The 16,377-nt window shown below is 40.3% G+C and overlaps 1 protein-coding gene across 1 annotated transcript in view; it reads left to right on the top strand.

The window, feature by feature from the left end:
- The window catches only part of LOC130844491 (rho GTPase-activating protein 20-like), a 29,325-nt gene extending 14,578 nt beyond the window's left edge, over positions 1-14,747 (top strand). Inside the window, exons 7-14 of the mRNA XM_057720714.1 lie at positions 603-669; positions 3,213-3,413; positions 6,085-6,260; positions 7,651-7,812; positions 11,393-11,502; positions 12,046-12,235; positions 13,462-13,727; positions 14,711-14,747. Of these exons, the coding sequence (XP_057576697.1) occupies positions 603-669; positions 3,213-3,413; positions 6,085-6,260; positions 7,651-7,812; positions 11,393-11,502; positions 12,046-12,235; positions 13,462-13,727; positions 14,711-14,747 (1,209 nt within the window). The remainder of the gene's footprint in view (positions 1-602; positions 670-3,212; positions 3,414-6,084; positions 6,261-7,650; positions 7,813-11,392; positions 11,503-12,045; positions 12,236-13,461; positions 13,728-14,710) is intronic.
- Positions 14,748-16,377: the final 1,630 nt, after the last annotated feature.

The following is a 16,377-nucleotide window of genomic DNA, read 5'->3' as shown; positions in this document are numbered from 1 at the left end:
CTCCCTTGAATGGCACTCATCTACATCAGAGCCAGTGGGCTGACTTGATTCTGCCATCTACTCAAAGCCTCTTGGGCATCTGTCTCCTTTTGCTCATGGTTGCTGAGCTTATGATGCCTTTCAAGTTGTACTTTGCTCAGGAATGGTCATGGCAGAGTGTGTGGCTCTCTGGACAACATGCTTGTCTGGGCTGGGATATTCGAAGCCAAAAGCCAACATTCTCCAAGGAATCTAGAGACAGCAGAAAGCAGGACTCCTGAGATTAGACTTCTCCTCCACAGCGAAGGGGCATTACTGTGATTTTTTTTATGCCATGGGCCGCCCACAAAGTGGGGGGCTAATTGCACTGTGGTACCATAGATCCCCACCCTTTACCAAAAAGGACAAGAATCTCAGAAGGTCCACTGGAGGCTGCGAAAGAGACAGGAGATACTGAAATCAGCATTGTTAACTCAAAAATTGTAGCCACCCCCATGCACCACATAGCATTTATACTGGCCCAAATTCTTTCTCTTTGGAAGTATAAAAGTGCTAAGGAAATGGGTTCTTCAAGTACCTACTGGGAAGATTTGCTGTGACACACAGTTCTTTTTGTCTCCAAGGGCTCTGAGAAAGATTACCAGCTGTGGGCCAGTTCTGGTAAGAAAGAGGCCTCATACCCACTCATCGGTAAGTGTCAGGGAAAACCTAAGATGGGGTTGATTGGGTTCAAAACTGTAACTCTAAAGTCTCAAAGTAATAGCTGATCAGTCTTGAACTTAAATACCCTTAAAAATGAAAATCTCATGCAATATTTATTCATACATTTATTAACTAATTCCAAGCACTTACTCTATCCTGAGCACTAATAACATCTCTTCATTCAGCAACTTACGGTCTAGCTGGGGAGAGAAATGGGAATTTTTCTTCTTTACTTTTTTCACTTGACAAACAGACTTGTCTTGAAAACATTGATTTACCTCCCTACGTACTTACTTACTTAGGTATGAAAGCAACACAAACTGGAATTTCTTTTTCTCATACATTACTTTTCTTTTCTTAAGCTCTTTATTGGAATATAATTGCTTCACACTGTTGTGCCAGTTTTTGCTGTACAACAAAGTGAATCAGCTGTATTTATACATATATCCCCATATCCTCTCCCTCCTGCGACTCCTTCCCACCTTCCCTATGCTTTTCATATTCCAGTCTTGAGGTCCTCTGATCCATTTCCTAACTACTAAGCAGTCTCTATTTTGTGAGACTCTTCTAAAATCCAGCCATGCCTCTGTACCCGAGTACATTTATTTAATAATCTGCTCTGTGCCCAAAACTTTTCTCAGCATCATAAAGAGAATGAGATAATCACACTCAGATTCTTCAAGTCTTCACTGACTAAACCACCTGTACTTTGCTGTTTCTCAAGCTGTTTACCAGCATTGCTCTTGAGGTTTTTGATACATAGATTCCATCTTTCCTACAATAGTTATTATATAATAGTTAGAAATAATAATAATATAATAATAGCTAAAAATAATCTAGCTTTTCTAAAGCTAGGAAAGACTTGCTTTTCTTAGATCAGCAAGTCTGTTCAGTGTGGTCAGTGAAAAAAGGAGGGAATAAAACAAAGGAAAGGACAAAACCTGTAGCAGAACTTGCAATACAGTAACGGTGACAATGATTTCTGCTAGAAATCTTAGAGCATTCCCTCTTTTTTTCTTTTTTTAATCTGTTCAATAATCCTGTGAGGCTTTTACTCTTTCAAGTGACCTGAAGAACGTTTTCAAGTGATCTAGAAAATCTAATCAACTGAGCTTTTTCTATGATATGTATATTCCCAGTCTCAGAAATACATGGAGTCACCAAGCACCAAGCTGAGGACAAACTCCCCTCACCTATTTCATGTGTTTTTCTTTTTTAATGTTGACATTTTTGTAAAAGTCCACCAGCAATAAGGTGAAAAAAATCGAATACTTAAATATATTTATTTTAATGAAATGCATTCATTTAAACAAAACCATGTAAATGACAATCTTTAGGCTTAGAACAGCTTCACGCACCGTGGCTGGCTCTAAGGACTCCTAAGAGCCTGGCCTTCATGATGCTACCTCAGCAGTCACCCTGAATGCATTTCCTAACCTGCTCTCAACTCACAGTTACGGATTAGCTCCTGGTTATCCTGGTGATTTGGTTGTATTTTATTGCTGTCATGGAAGCTTCTTTTGCTTTAAAGGATGGAAGTCACTGTGATTCTTGCTCTGACCAGAACGCTGACATTGCACTTATGTTAGATGAAAAGCAAAAGCAAGAGCTCCCCAAGTTACATTCAATAATAAATCAGAAACAAAAGAAAAGGAACTTCCCTTCTATTCTTAAAAAATGAAATCCACGTCACAACACAGGGTCTTTGGGCATTCTATGGAGAGGAAGCAATGTAAAGCATGAAAGAGCAAAACAAATCACTTGGCAGGCAACTCCTGAGGATTTCTGGTGCGGTTTTCCACTCTGTAAACACTGGTTTGCACTGTGCTTCCGGGTTTCCACCACCGCGCAGCCTTGCCTCTGATCACTGCCTCGCAGGAACCCCCCCCCCCCCCCCGCCACGGAGGGAAGGCAGCAATGGGAGGGAAACATAAAGGCAAACCACCCCGCTGCTCTGGAATAGCTCTGGCTGTTGAACTGACAAAAGGAAATGAAAAATCTGTGTGTTAAACTGACATGTGTGAGAGAACAGTGATCATAGCAATTCTTAATGTATATAGTCCAATCATTTTAAAAATATTAAGCACCAATGTTTATTCATATATTTACTTTGCTCCTTATCAGTCTATGTGAGGGTGAGCATTTCAAAGGAAAAACGTAAGGCTTGCCTGAGATGTACAATCTAGTGAGTGTCAAGGCAGAAACTAGAAGGCCTTCAATATTCTCAGATGGAAAACACAACAAAAGTCAACATTGTGCAATGCAGGGATGGATATATACATTCCAAACCAAGCAAGGTGTCTCAAAACATTCTTCTCTTTACTATTTAAACTCATTTGCTTGGGCACCTGCTTTTTGCAGGGTGTCCCCCATGACAGTGCACATCCTACTCAGAAAGTACAGCCTTCTCTACCCAGAAGCCCCAGAAGAACAGCAGCCACACCAGTGTGGGGCACTTGCTCACGGTAAGGTAGGTTTGACTGTACCCATCATATCAGCCTGAATCTATATGTAGATTTTTCTCCACATAGGGCATGAACATCCCTATGGAATTAAAATGAGCCATCTTCCAGCTACTGTGCTCCTGCAGCGGGGATCGGAGGACTCCACCTCTCCTTCTGCCCTCCAGGAGGCCTTCCCACTGCAGCAGGAGTCCCAAGAGATCCAAGGCCGGTTTATCCTGAAACCCAAGCACACAGCCAGGAACCAAGCCAGGAATCAGCAGGGGAAAGGTGAGCCCCTTCCTTTCCTGTAAGTGTCTTCCCTTGGCTCTTGTCTCTCCTGCTGTAAACAAACTCATGACATACAGCCGATTCTCCATGTGGGGTTAAGGGAACCGTATAGGCAGGCCCCAATACCCACAGAATCAAGCTCAGAGAAACACCAAAGGTCTGAAATCAAGATCCAACTCACTTCCAGGAAGGTTTTGGCTTTTGGTTTTTTGGTTTTGTTTTTTTTTTTTAATTCCTCCAGGTACACATCTCCCTTCTCTGTATCCCCAGAGCACTGCCTACATATAATTACATCTGTACACATCTGTGTGTCTTATTAGAGTATGAGCTTCTTATGGCCTGGGAACACATGTTCCCCATGTTGTGTCTAGCATCTCGTGCCTTCACAGGAGGTGGTTAGATGACTGTATGGCTTAGAAAAGACTTCAAATCTATTCTGGACTTAGGCTGAAGTGGCTCTGGGGGTTCTGGTTAGAATTGAACTCTTAATTCTACCCCCACAGCAGTCTCATTTCCACGTTTGCTTCAGACCCAGGTTGCGATTGGAACTGAACGTTTATGGCTGGGGTTTTTAAAAATCTTCCCTCTTGCAATTTTCTCCCCCTACCATTCCAATATTGTCCCACTGATATTTCTTTCTCTGAATAAAATGTTCTTAATTAGTCTGGGAAGTACTGGGGCCAGAATAGAATTCCTACTTAAAGTATTTTTATTGTTATGATTGTTATTCTGTAAGCAAAAAGTTTCAAAAATTATATATTTTTTCAATATTCAAACCCTAATCTGAGCATCAGGAAACACTAAACTACATCTTGCCAAGACTGTGTAAGAAAGATGAGGTTGTAAGGTTAGCTTGTTTACTAGTCTCCATATTTTTCATGGCTATAGCATATATTTTGATTGGTCACAGAGGCAACATGAACTTTAATGTACATTATGAGAGGTCCAACTAAGCCTGAAAGTATCTTTGAGAAAGTATAGGACTCAATGTCTATTTTGCTTTCTGTCTATGCTCATAGAGTAGCTGGATATATAGCTTTATAGCAAGGGATAGAGCACTCTTCTTAGGAGTATTCTTATTAAAGCTGAACAGTGAATGAATACAGTTGTAATACATGAGTACATTTGGATAGCTTTAAAAATAATACAGTCAGGTTAAGAATAGGGAAACCAGGTTGCATAAAACAACTCAACCTATCTAAACATGTATCTTAAACTTCTGTACATGTTAAGGTAGAAAAATCTCCTCCTGGATTTAAGAATGGATTTGCTTTCTTCATTCTCTCCTTTTAAAATGATGGAGGTATACATGCCAGGGCAGGAAGAGCCTAAGGTGGACTGGTGGCATTCGTTCATGACTGCATATCTGCAGGCTGCAAACTCAACTGAAGAATGGGAGTGGGGTCTGCTTTGCAGGGAGGAGACTGATGTCTAGGCTGCCTTAGGCTCTCTGAGGGGGGGGAAATTACCTCTGCTAAGGCTGCTATGAGCCATGTCTTGTGTTGAGTAGTACATTACATTATGTAGTTCAATGAAGTGTAGGTAGCATCATTTATGTTAAATTTGAGCAAACCAAAGCTCAAAGAGTTTAAAGTAACTTATCCAACTAGCTGGCAGAACAGGAGCCTTCTGGTTCTCTCATCCAGAACCAGAAGTGCTCCATCCACATGAGTGGACATGGTGATGCACTCACTATGTCTCAGGAAAGCCAAGTGGATGGGCATTTAAGGATATTTGGTAAAATGTTGCTCATCTGTTTATTTTCCTACAACTTGGCACCTCTGTTGACTTTTTTAGTTGGTTATTTAAGCAGGTTTTTTAAGTAAATGTTAAACAGGTTACTTAAGCAAATATCCAGAAAATACTCCCAGTTAGGCAGTAGAAATTTTGAACTTAGCTTTTCATTGATGATCACTTTTTCTTTAAAAGCCTGTCTTCAGCTTTCCTTTGACAGGGGCCTGGGTAGCTGGGTAGGGTGTTACAGGAAGATGGCCACCTGGCATCTTACCATATAGCCAGCATTTAATGACTACTTCCCAAGGACCCTGACTGCAGAAAGTCATCTATAGAGCTGCCAGAGGGTTGTGGCCACCCAGAAGAGAGGTCCAGAAGCTGGCTGAGAAGTGGGGTCAGGCAGGATGTGTCATGACAGGCAGATCCTTTTGACGGGAGAAAGTTGACCATGGTTGGGTACTCAGCCAAACAGGAAATCTAAGAGTGGGAAGAAACCTACTACAAAAGTAAATGATTACCAAACTCTGCTTGATTTGAATACCAAATCTTTTTGGCTTTTAAAATGAGATCTGACACCTGAATCCACTGATAACACTTAACATCAGGAAATTTGTATAATACAGGTTAAGTGCCTCAGGACACAGTTAAGAGGCAGTAGATAGCACTGTCTGGGGAACACTGTCACTGGGAGAATCAGTCCTGAGTCTAATCAAGCCTCTAAGTTTAAATACTGGGTTGCAGGATACGTTGAAGAAGAACACATGAACACCACAAGGATGCAAGTAGCCAATTTCAGAATGTGGGAAATTCTGTACAACAAATGACTCAGTTTTTCTCTCTTCCGGCCACTGCAATGAATATGCTGTAAAATGTAAACCGTGGAAATCAGGTTAAATAAACTACACTGCTATTCGTAATAATCTCACTTCTTCCTTAGATGCAGGCCAAAAGACAGTCAAGAAGAGTTCTGCCAAAAACTGGGCCTTCTGGCGGAGCTTCAGGACTCGCCGGGACAGCCAGGGCCCAGCCCCACCGCCCACAAAGCCAAAACCGCTCTTCGGAGTTTCTCTGGAGGATGTGTGCGATGATGACAGCCTGCCCACCCCAATCCGAGTAGGTCTCATTTTGGGCTTCTGCAGCCCTCCTGAGGAGGGGAGCTCTGAGAGATCAAGTGTTCTCATCCAAATCCACCCTCAAATGGAGACGTCATTAGACAGCCCCTGGCTCTGACTGAGAAGTTTTGTTAACACTATTTCAAAGAATAGGATCTGATTTAGGTAGCGCAGAGTCATAAGGCAAATACAACAAGGAAAAGATGTTCTTGGCCATTCCACTGGTTTCAGCAAAGACCCACCTGCACCTGGTCAGATCAACTGTAACGGGCTCTGTGCATATGAATCTCTGAAAACCCACCTCATCCTCATAGTCTCATCTCCTTCCTTGAACTCCATACAAGTCTCAAGTCTCCTTCAGCTGAGTCTACTCCACCTTACCACTCAAAACATCTCACAGAGATTTCATTTGTAATTCACATGCTTAAGCATAAAGATATCCTCTGGCAAATACGAATCATTTAATCCTGACAGAATGTGTCAAATGAAAGTCACAGAGTTTGGCCTCTGTTATCTCAAAGTAGTGTATTGAATTGTCAGTGTTAACATCTGTTCACGGTCCACTATCCCTCCAAGCACTGTCCTAGATGCAGGGATTCTTACGCTATCTATGAAGAAATTTATCATGCTATTAATAGGTACATGCTAGCTCCTACCCCAGTCCTTGCACCTTTCACAGCAAATTTGGGGCTAACTATGATAATTACCATCCCCACTTCATAAATGAAAAATAAAAAAGCCTCAATAAAGTATGTGCTGTGCCCATAGTCACACAGCAGATGAGTAGCATAACAGAGTTCAGAGTGCTTGGATTACCTGACTCCAACATCTGTTATCTCTCTACCCTGTAAGTACAGGACCTGAAGACACAGCAAAAGGAAATGAAAGACTGATGGGAAGGGAATGTGATCAGAGAAGGAGGAGAAGGGTTTTGAGCCTGTTTTAAGAGAGGGGAGGAAATACCGGAAGTAGAAATGGGGTGTACAGTCACGGAAAAAAGAAAAAACAAATGGGAAATGAGTATGGAAAAAGATTTCTACACTTAGGAAGGAGCACCTATATTAGGTAATACTGAGAAAGGAACAGTGGAGGAGGAGAGGATGATTCTACTAACGCCTCAAAGCAGAGAAGTTTGACAGTGTAAATTTACTAAAAAGGAAAATCTGATTAAGCAAGTGTGTAAAATGTTTCAGTGTATGAATGTAAAATGGATTGTTGGGTAGAAAATATATTTAGAGACACTGAAAAAAAATTTCAAATTGACTCCAGTCCTTGCAGCTCTAGCACTGTACCCTCATACACCTCAGCTCTGTCAAAAAGGGGGCAAGCTTGTGCTCTGAGCTTGTAGATATGAAATGCTACACAGTTTTCTTTTTTTTTTTTCTCTATAGGATATACTTTACTTTATCAATCAAAAAGGGCCACTCACAGAAGGCATCTTCAGTAAACCAGGCGGTATAAAATCATGCAGAGCCCTAAAGGAGAAGATAAACTCTGGGGACAAAGTGAACTTGGATGAGGAATCCGTTCTTGTGGCAGCATCCGTCTTCAAGGTAGGGAAATTTCTAGCATTATCCACACAGAGTAACTCTGAAGCCATATGACTGGTCCTGCATCATGACTGCCCAAGAACCCTAACAGGCGTAATATAAAAACACTTCACTCACCTCACCGGTTAGAATGGGGATCATCAGAAAATCTAAAAACAGTAGATGGTGGAGAGGGTGTGGAGAGAAGGGAATGCTCTTGAACTGTTGGTGGGAATGTAAATTGATACAGCCACTATGGAGAACAGTTGGGAGGTTCCTTGCAAAACTAAAAATAGAGTTCCATATGACCCAGCAATCCCACTACTGGGCATATACCCAGAGGGCACCATAATTCAAAAAGACACATGCACTCCAATGTTCACTGCAGCACTATTTTCAATAGCCAGGACATGGAAGCAACCTAAATGTCCATCAACAGATGAATGGATAAAAAAGATGTGGTACAGGGAGTCAAGGAAGGGAGGGAATACGGGTATATGTGTATAAAAACAGATGATTAAACCTGGTGTACCCCCAAAAAAATAATAAAAAATAAATAAATAAAAAATAAAACAACAATTTGAATATAAAAAAAAAAAGATGTGGTACATAGATACAATGGAATATTACGCTGCTGTAAAAAGCAACAAAACGGGGACATTTGTAGAGACATGGATGGACCTAGAGACTGTCATACAGAGTGAAATGAGTCAGAAAGAGAAAAACAAATATCGTATATTAACATATATATGCGGAATATAGAAAAATGGTACAAATCAACCGGTTTGCAAGGCAAAAATAGAGACACAGATGTAGAGAACAAACATATGGACACCAAGTGGGGAGGGTTGGGCGGGAATGAACTGGGAGATTGGGACTGCCATATATACATTACTAAGAAGAAAAATACCAAATTGTACACTCTAAATATATGCAGTTTATTGTATGTTAACTATATCTCAATAAAAGTTCTTAAAAAAAAGAAAACTTCACCAAGTCAGAATTGGAGGAAGCTACTTTGGGTGTTAAAAGCCCCACATGTTACATGTACTTTCCTTTTTCATCACACAACACCCTCCCCCATTTACTCCTGAACACTCTATGCAAAAGAATAAAAATAATAAATTTCAAAACACACACTTATACACACAGAGTGTTTACCAAAACAAGCTTCCTGCTTGTAATGACTTCCTCGCCACTAATGAAGGCAAAGTTCATATTAAAGAAAATTCATATTAAGCTTTTGGAAACAGTTACAGAAGTTTACCACAGTAAGTAAACATTTGCCTTACCATAAATCAAAAAATGCTCAGTGAGGCCACTGAAATCGCTGACCATTTCATCTTCCTTCCCCTGTCTCTCAATGCCTTTTACTTTAAAGTTAGTGTAGGGATGACTCCACCCTTTGTTCCTCCTTTTTCCTCCTTGTACCACCTTTGGCATCCTTTGTTAATACTTGTTATGTTTAACCCACCACCTGCGGTTATAGTTACATGGTAACCAGCTCCTACCCACGTGCCTTTTCCTATAAATCTGACTTTTAAAGTGGGTGCAGCAGTCAAAATCAGTTTGGAATTCTGAAAATTCAATAGATTCATACAAAAATAGATTGAGTTTGAAATGATACAGCTGAATTACAAGTGTCTAGTTACATTCTACTTGTTAGTAGCTCTGAACAAAAATATGTTAATGTAGTAAACAGGTTATTAAAATTATCTTAGGAACTCAGTAACATGTGGTCTTTCCCTGTCCCCTATTACTGTTCGGTCATAATTCGATTATATGATAAAGAGCGACAGTTTAGAAATGACTTAGAGTTGACCGCTACTACACTCGCACCATAATAATACACACTAGGTAGGCAAACAGCAAGCTAAGTGTTGCCCTCTGTAAGGTACACACATGGAATTGACTTGATTTTCTAGCAAGAGTTAGTAGGCCCTTACCTATTTCCGTGTTATAAGCACAGACTAGCAAGAGGGTGGCTACTCATGGGTACGGTTCTTAGACATTCCCAAAGTTTTCTCTTCCTAAAGTTGACGGACCTTGGTGGAGGATCAGACTTTGCAACCTTGACCTTGATGATACCACGTGTCAAACTAACCAGAGAGTTGGCCTCAATCAGAAATGAATGTATCATGCGTACCGCACCAAGCTTGCCATTAAACTTTCTGTAAACAGAGGTCCAACAGCAAATACCCTTGGCATATTCTGCATGGGTCATGTTCTGGCTTAATGACACTCAGCCCCACCAGTGGACTCTGCACCACAGGGTCCAGGAAAGAGAGGAGACACACACTCTAAGTGCATGCAGTTTGGTACACATGAGGCAAAGGCCCTGCTGCACCCTCCCAGACTCCCAGAACCAGCCAAAGCTGGAGTGCTGCTTCTCTCCAAAGACACTGGGGTCACTCCGTAGGAAACAGTGAAGAACTTAAAGACCCTGAGTGGGTATTGTATACCAATAACACAGTGAAGGTTTGAGAGAACTGAGACTTTGTCCATTGTCTTCACTGCTCTATCCCCAGTACTCAGCAGAGTGTCTGGCACAAAGAGTAGCTCAATAAGTATCAGAACAAGTGGACAGTTACTGGATTATAATCATGATAGTTGCCTAGAAGCACTTCCTGGACAAACTACTACTAAGAGAAGTCGGGCTATATATTAAGATCAGTGGAAGCAAGGTGTGCCTTTGAAACTAGCAAGGCAATGCAATAATTTCCCCTCAGTCTTGCACAGAAGATTACAACTTCATAAATTTTAATGGGCCCAATTCTATGATATTAAGACTTGTTCCTCAGCCCTCTAAAGGGACAAATTTTCCAGGCCTCCACTTGGCAAACTTACATTTGCATATCACTAGCCTGATACTCAGAGGCCTGAAGCTGCTATATATCTAAATTTTTAATTTCCTTTTTTTAGGAGGATGTGTTCCATTCAAGGAGGTGTAAGAGGTAACATGTAGTTACCCACTGGGGATTTGGATATATTTCAACACCTGCTGCTTAGAAGTCTGCAGAACAAACTTTTATATAGTTATAAAAAAAAGGAAGACTGAAACTATTATTAGAGTAGTTTTTTCCCAAGGAGCACACATACCTCAAGTCAGAAAGCCCAGTTCTCTCTTAAGATGCAAGAGCATGTGGGAGTGTGTTTTTTGGTTATTTTTTTGTTTCAGAACTTCTCTTGCTTGAATTAAGAGCAAGCACTGTGTCTAAAGTAAACAAGCAAAATGGGTATGTGCATTTCTTTTCAAAAAACTAATACGATTTAGGATGAGCTATCACCAGACCTTGTCAGTTTGTGCTACTGTGCTAACATGTACACAAAGAGTAAGTTCCAGGTGATAGAAGGGGCTTTAGCTTCACTCTCTCTACAGCCCAGACTCTACTTTTATGCTTCTAATTTCAGTTGCAGAAAATCCAAGCAATGCTTCTGGATGTGCAAGTCTATGGAGAATCAGAGCCAAGCTCTGTGTGGATCACAGTTTGTGTAGTTGTGAAGGAAATGGGCATTGAACTCAATTTTTCAACTAAATGTTTTCTCTGTAATTTCTCCAACATATTTAACTTAAGACTAATATATATTTTTTTACCCATGTAAGGATTTTCTTCGAAATATCCAAGGAAGTATATTTTCGGCCAGTCTCTATGATAAATGGCTTAGTGTTATTGACCAGGGGAACGAGGAGGAGAAAATAGCTGCAGCCCAGAGGTAATGATGCAATAATTACTCAACCCTGTTCACACCTCAAAAATGCAACCAACATACTCTCAGGAAAATATTAGCTTATAGTTTACAGCTTTGTCCACTAAAATAATGACCAATGTCAAAGGGTTCCACTTGATCCTAACCATGGCAGCCAGTATAAAAAATAGACACATGCCTTACTGCTGATATTGAATTCGTGTTTTTCTCCTAATCTTATTAATATGGAATCCTTGACCATTTTATACCTTCTAAATACATGAAACTGCTGGAGATGAAATCCACTGGTCTAAAAAGAGATGCTAAAGGACCAATCTGCCAGGGGTATATGATTTTAACTTTGTCAAACACATAACTAACCAGAGGAGTTCTTATCTGGATCAGGAATTAAATTCAATGAAACATTTTTGTATGCATTCACGCCTGCAACTCTGTGAGAGTGGAATGTGTACATAGTATACAAAGAAGTCCTCTATTTTCTGTCTTTGTATTTCCACTTCCTAAGCAAAATGACTTGTTTTATTTAGAAATGCATTCTTCTGCCTTTAGTCTTTTAGGCCAGCTGCCAAGAGCTAATGTAGTTCTCTTGCAATACCTTTTTGGAGTGTTACGCAACATTGAGCAGAATTCCTCATCCAATCAGATGACAGCTCACAATTTATCAGTGTGTATAGCCCCAAGCATTCTTTGCCCACCTCATTCTGGCAGCTCAGCATTAGAAAACGACTTCAGAAAAAAGGTAATAAGATCTCTCATTTTTATGCCTTATGGGAAGGGGTCCCCGCTTTGAACCTGAAGTTTGTGGTATTAACTCTGATGGACCAGTTTTTTAAAGTGCACATTTTAATTACACTCCCCTGGAGTGGCAGAGTCCTTCTCTGGTGGGATATGGGAAGGTGGGCTATTAAGCGGGAAGCTGAGAGCAGTTGAGTCACTTCTCCTTTTCCATCTAGGAGACCCAAACAATAGAAAGATGAGAGTAGGATGATATGATAGAAAAGAATCTGGGCTTTGAAGTCTGAGAGCCAAGGTTCAGCTCTCAGCCTAATCACTGAAGGATGTGTAAACTTGGGCAAAGTTTCCAAGCCATGGTTTCATCATTACATAGTGATGCCAACACCTTGCGGCTCCGGTCACTGCTGGCACATCCTAGGTGGCTCGGGCAACGTGAGCACCTGTGGCTCCACACATGCTGGCCTCCCGCTGGCTCGTTCAGAAAAATACTTGGCTACTATTTCACCTCCACTACAGGATGAAGAAACTAGTAAAAGATTTCAGAACATCCTAACAGAGCCACAACATGCCTAATAGGATCACAGCTCTTCCCTCAAGCTTACCCAGAGCAAGCATGAGGCAAGGCAATGCAGTTAGACAAGCAGACATGTTTTCTCTCCAGCTGCTTCCTTCTTTCACAAAAAACCACTGAAATCTCTGCTTCCCATATTTCAGATATTTCTTAACTGAAGTAAACCACACAAGTTTTTCTGTATTGGATACTTTATAAATTTTAATAAGATGTTATATATAAATTATATCTCAATAAAACTGGAAAAATTTTTAAATAAAAATAAATAAAATTTAATAAGAGAATATACACCTTGGCCCCAAACATTCTATGTGGGTTACTTGAAAATTATCCTAGTATTAAAGACGTAACCATCATTACAAAAATGTTCGCTATTTAAACTAGCCCACAAATTATAACTTTAGCCCACTGATTGAAAGAATTTTAAAATCTGTGCCCAAAGTCCTCTTGAAAGTATTGGTTATTTCTTAGAGAAAACTGGTTTATAAATATGTATGTGTGTGTGTATATATATATATATATTTTTTTTTTAATCAAGTCTGAATTTCTCTCAGGATTATTTTGCTTTTTTGTTATAGCCAAGATTCATATATGAAGTGTGATTTACCACTATGCCATATGTAAAATAATACCTTGTTTTTTGCCCTTTTGTGTAACAGATTTCTTTTGTACAATTTCTCATTGAAAACTGCCTCAAGATATTTGGAGAAGATATCACTTCCCTCTTTGAAGAGAGCTCAATGAGTTGTGATAGTAGTGATATCACTGATAGCCGTGAGAAGGCTGCAGGTACTGTGAATAATTTAACTGGCCTTGATGAGAACGACAGCAAGGCTGCCAGGGGTCACGGCAGATCCTTAGACTGTGCTGTCCTGGAGCCTAAAGCACATCCCAAGGGCAACGATTTCCATGTGCTCCAGGTCAGGTGAGGTTTCACACTGTTGTGAGAGCAAAGAAAGGATGAGACAGATCTAACTGCAAGAAGTTGCAAGCACAGCATTAGGAGACATCACGGTATAATACAGCATTTGGTTTTTCAAACAAAACTTTAAATGGGACTGATATATGTATCACATGTGCTCTGGTTGAAACCAGAGTGAGAGGCCCAGAGCACTGCTTGGTTTATTCCCCTCTCTCTCCTTTTTCTGGTCAGTGGTTCCTGACGTACCACAGGTACCCCGTGTCTTTGAAATAGGTTGAAAAGAACCAGCATCACTGAGAGAAAAAGGACTTGACTTCACGTCAAACAGCCTTTCCAGACTATAACCTCATGTGCCTCTACTTACCAGCTGCGTTAACTTCAGCCAGTTATTCTAGCTCAGTTTCAGTTTCTTCGTCTCTAAAATGTGAATAAAAATAATGTCTAAATCTTAGGATTATTGAAAAGATTAAATAAAACAATGGATGTAAAATAAATTTGTAAAAAAGCAATTAATGGGGCCAGTAGAAGTTTCCATGAGATCAGAGCTAGTTCTAACTGAGCCTAGCTAATCACAGCTAACTGATAGCAGTCCATTTTATGCGGCAGCATTTAGATTCAGAACCTGAGGACATGTGTCATGAGTTCCTTCATATTTTTCACATTTCTTGGTTTTATGACATTTACCTCACTGCTTTGAGGAAACCGTTAGGAAAAGCCATTTAATCAGGCATTGAGATGAGCCTAGTATCTGAGAAGATGCTTATCCTTAGATAACTGTTTGTTTTTCATTTCATCAGTGACAACAGAACAACCTCTTGAATCCAAGCCAGTGAGAGACATAGTGATTTACAAAAAGGCACAACTGCAGGATGATGCCAAGACCCCGCCTAGCATGGGTCCACCCAGCGACGTGTCTACAATTTTCTAAGTCCCCGAAGGTTATAATCTCCATAATCACACTTGACCCTTCCTTTTCCTCTCTTTAGCGACCTGTCTACAATTTTCAAAGTCACTGAAGATTAGAATTCCCCATAATCACACCTGACCCTTCCTTTTTGTGTATTTCCTATAATAGCTCATTTGAATTTTATTAAAGGCTTTTTCTGCATCTATTGAGATGATCATATGGTTTTTATCCCTCAGTTTGTGAACATGTATCACATTGATTGATTTGCGTATAGTGAAGAATCCTTGCATTCCAGGGTATTCATGGAATACTTGCATTCAGGGTATATGATCTTTTTAATGTGCTCTTGGATTCTGTTTGCTCGTATTTTTTTGAGGATTTTTACATCTATATTCATCAGTGATATTGGCCTGAAATTTTCTTTTTTGGGTGACATCTTTTTCTGGTTTTGGTATCAGGGCGATGGTGGCCTCGTAGAATGAGTTTGGGAGTGTTCCTCCTTCTACCATATTCTGGAAGAGTTTGAGAAGCATAGGTGTTAGCTCTTCTCTAAATGTTTGATAGAATTCACCTGTGAAGCCATCTGGCCCTGGACTTTTGTTTCTTGGGAGATTTTTAATCACCATCTCAATTTCAGTGCTTGTCATTGGTCTGTTCATATATTCTATTTCTTCCTGGTTCAGTCTTGCCCCCAAATAGTCAAAGCAATCTTGAGAAGGAAAGATGGAGCCAGAGGAATCAGGCTCCCTGACTTCAAACGGTACTAAAGGCTACAGTGATCAAGACAGTATGGTACTGGCACAAAAATAGAAACATAGATCAATGAGCAGAATAGAGAGCCCACAGATAAACCCACGCACATATGAGCACCAAAGGAGGCAAGAATATACAATGGAGAAAAGACAGCCTCTTCAATAAGTGGAGCTGGGAAAATTGGACAGCTACATGTAAAAGAATGAAATTAGAACACTTCCTAACACCATACACAAAAATAAACTCAAAATGGATTAACGACCTAAATGTAAGGCCAGACACTATAAAACTCTTAGAGGAAAACACAGGCAGAACACTCTATGACATAAATCAAAGCAAGATCCTTTTTGATCCACCTCCTAGAATAATGGAAATAAAATAAAAAATAAACAAATCGGACCTAATGAAACTTAGGTACCATTTGCACAGCAAAAGAAACCATAAACAAGACAAGAAGGGATTTCTTAGATGGCACAGTGGTTAAGAATCCGCTTGCCAACACAGGGGACACGGGTTCAATCCCTGCCCCAGGAAGATACCACACGCTGCAGAGCAACTAAGGCCATGCGCCAAAAAAACAAAAACTAAAAACAAACACAAGACAAGAAGACAGCGCTCAGAATGGGAGAAAATATTTGCCAGCAAAGCAATGGACAAAGGATTAATCTTCAAAATATACAAGCAGCTCATGCAGCTCAATATCAAAAAAAGCAAATAACCCAATCCAAAAATGGGCAGGAAACCTGAATAGATATTTCTCCAAAGAAGACATGCAGATGGCTAACGAACACATGAAAAGATGCTCAACATCACTCATCATCAGAGGAATGCAAGTCAAAACCACAATGAGGTATCACCTCACACCGGTCAGAATGGCCATCATCACAAAATCTAAAAACAGCAAATGATGGAGAGGATACAGAGAAAAGGGAACCCTCCTGCACTGTTGGTGGGAATGTAAGTTGGTACAGCCACTATGGAGAACAGTATGGA

This window comes from Hippopotamus amphibius, chromosome 2 (assembly GCF_030028045.1).
Source record: "Hippopotamus amphibius kiboko isolate mHipAmp2 chromosome 2, mHipAmp2.hap2, whole genome shotgun sequence".
NCBI lineage: Eukaryota > Metazoa > Chordata > Mammalia > Artiodactyla > Hippopotamidae > Hippopotamus > Hippopotamus amphibius.
This window is presented reverse-complemented; position numbering and strand designations above follow the sequence as displayed.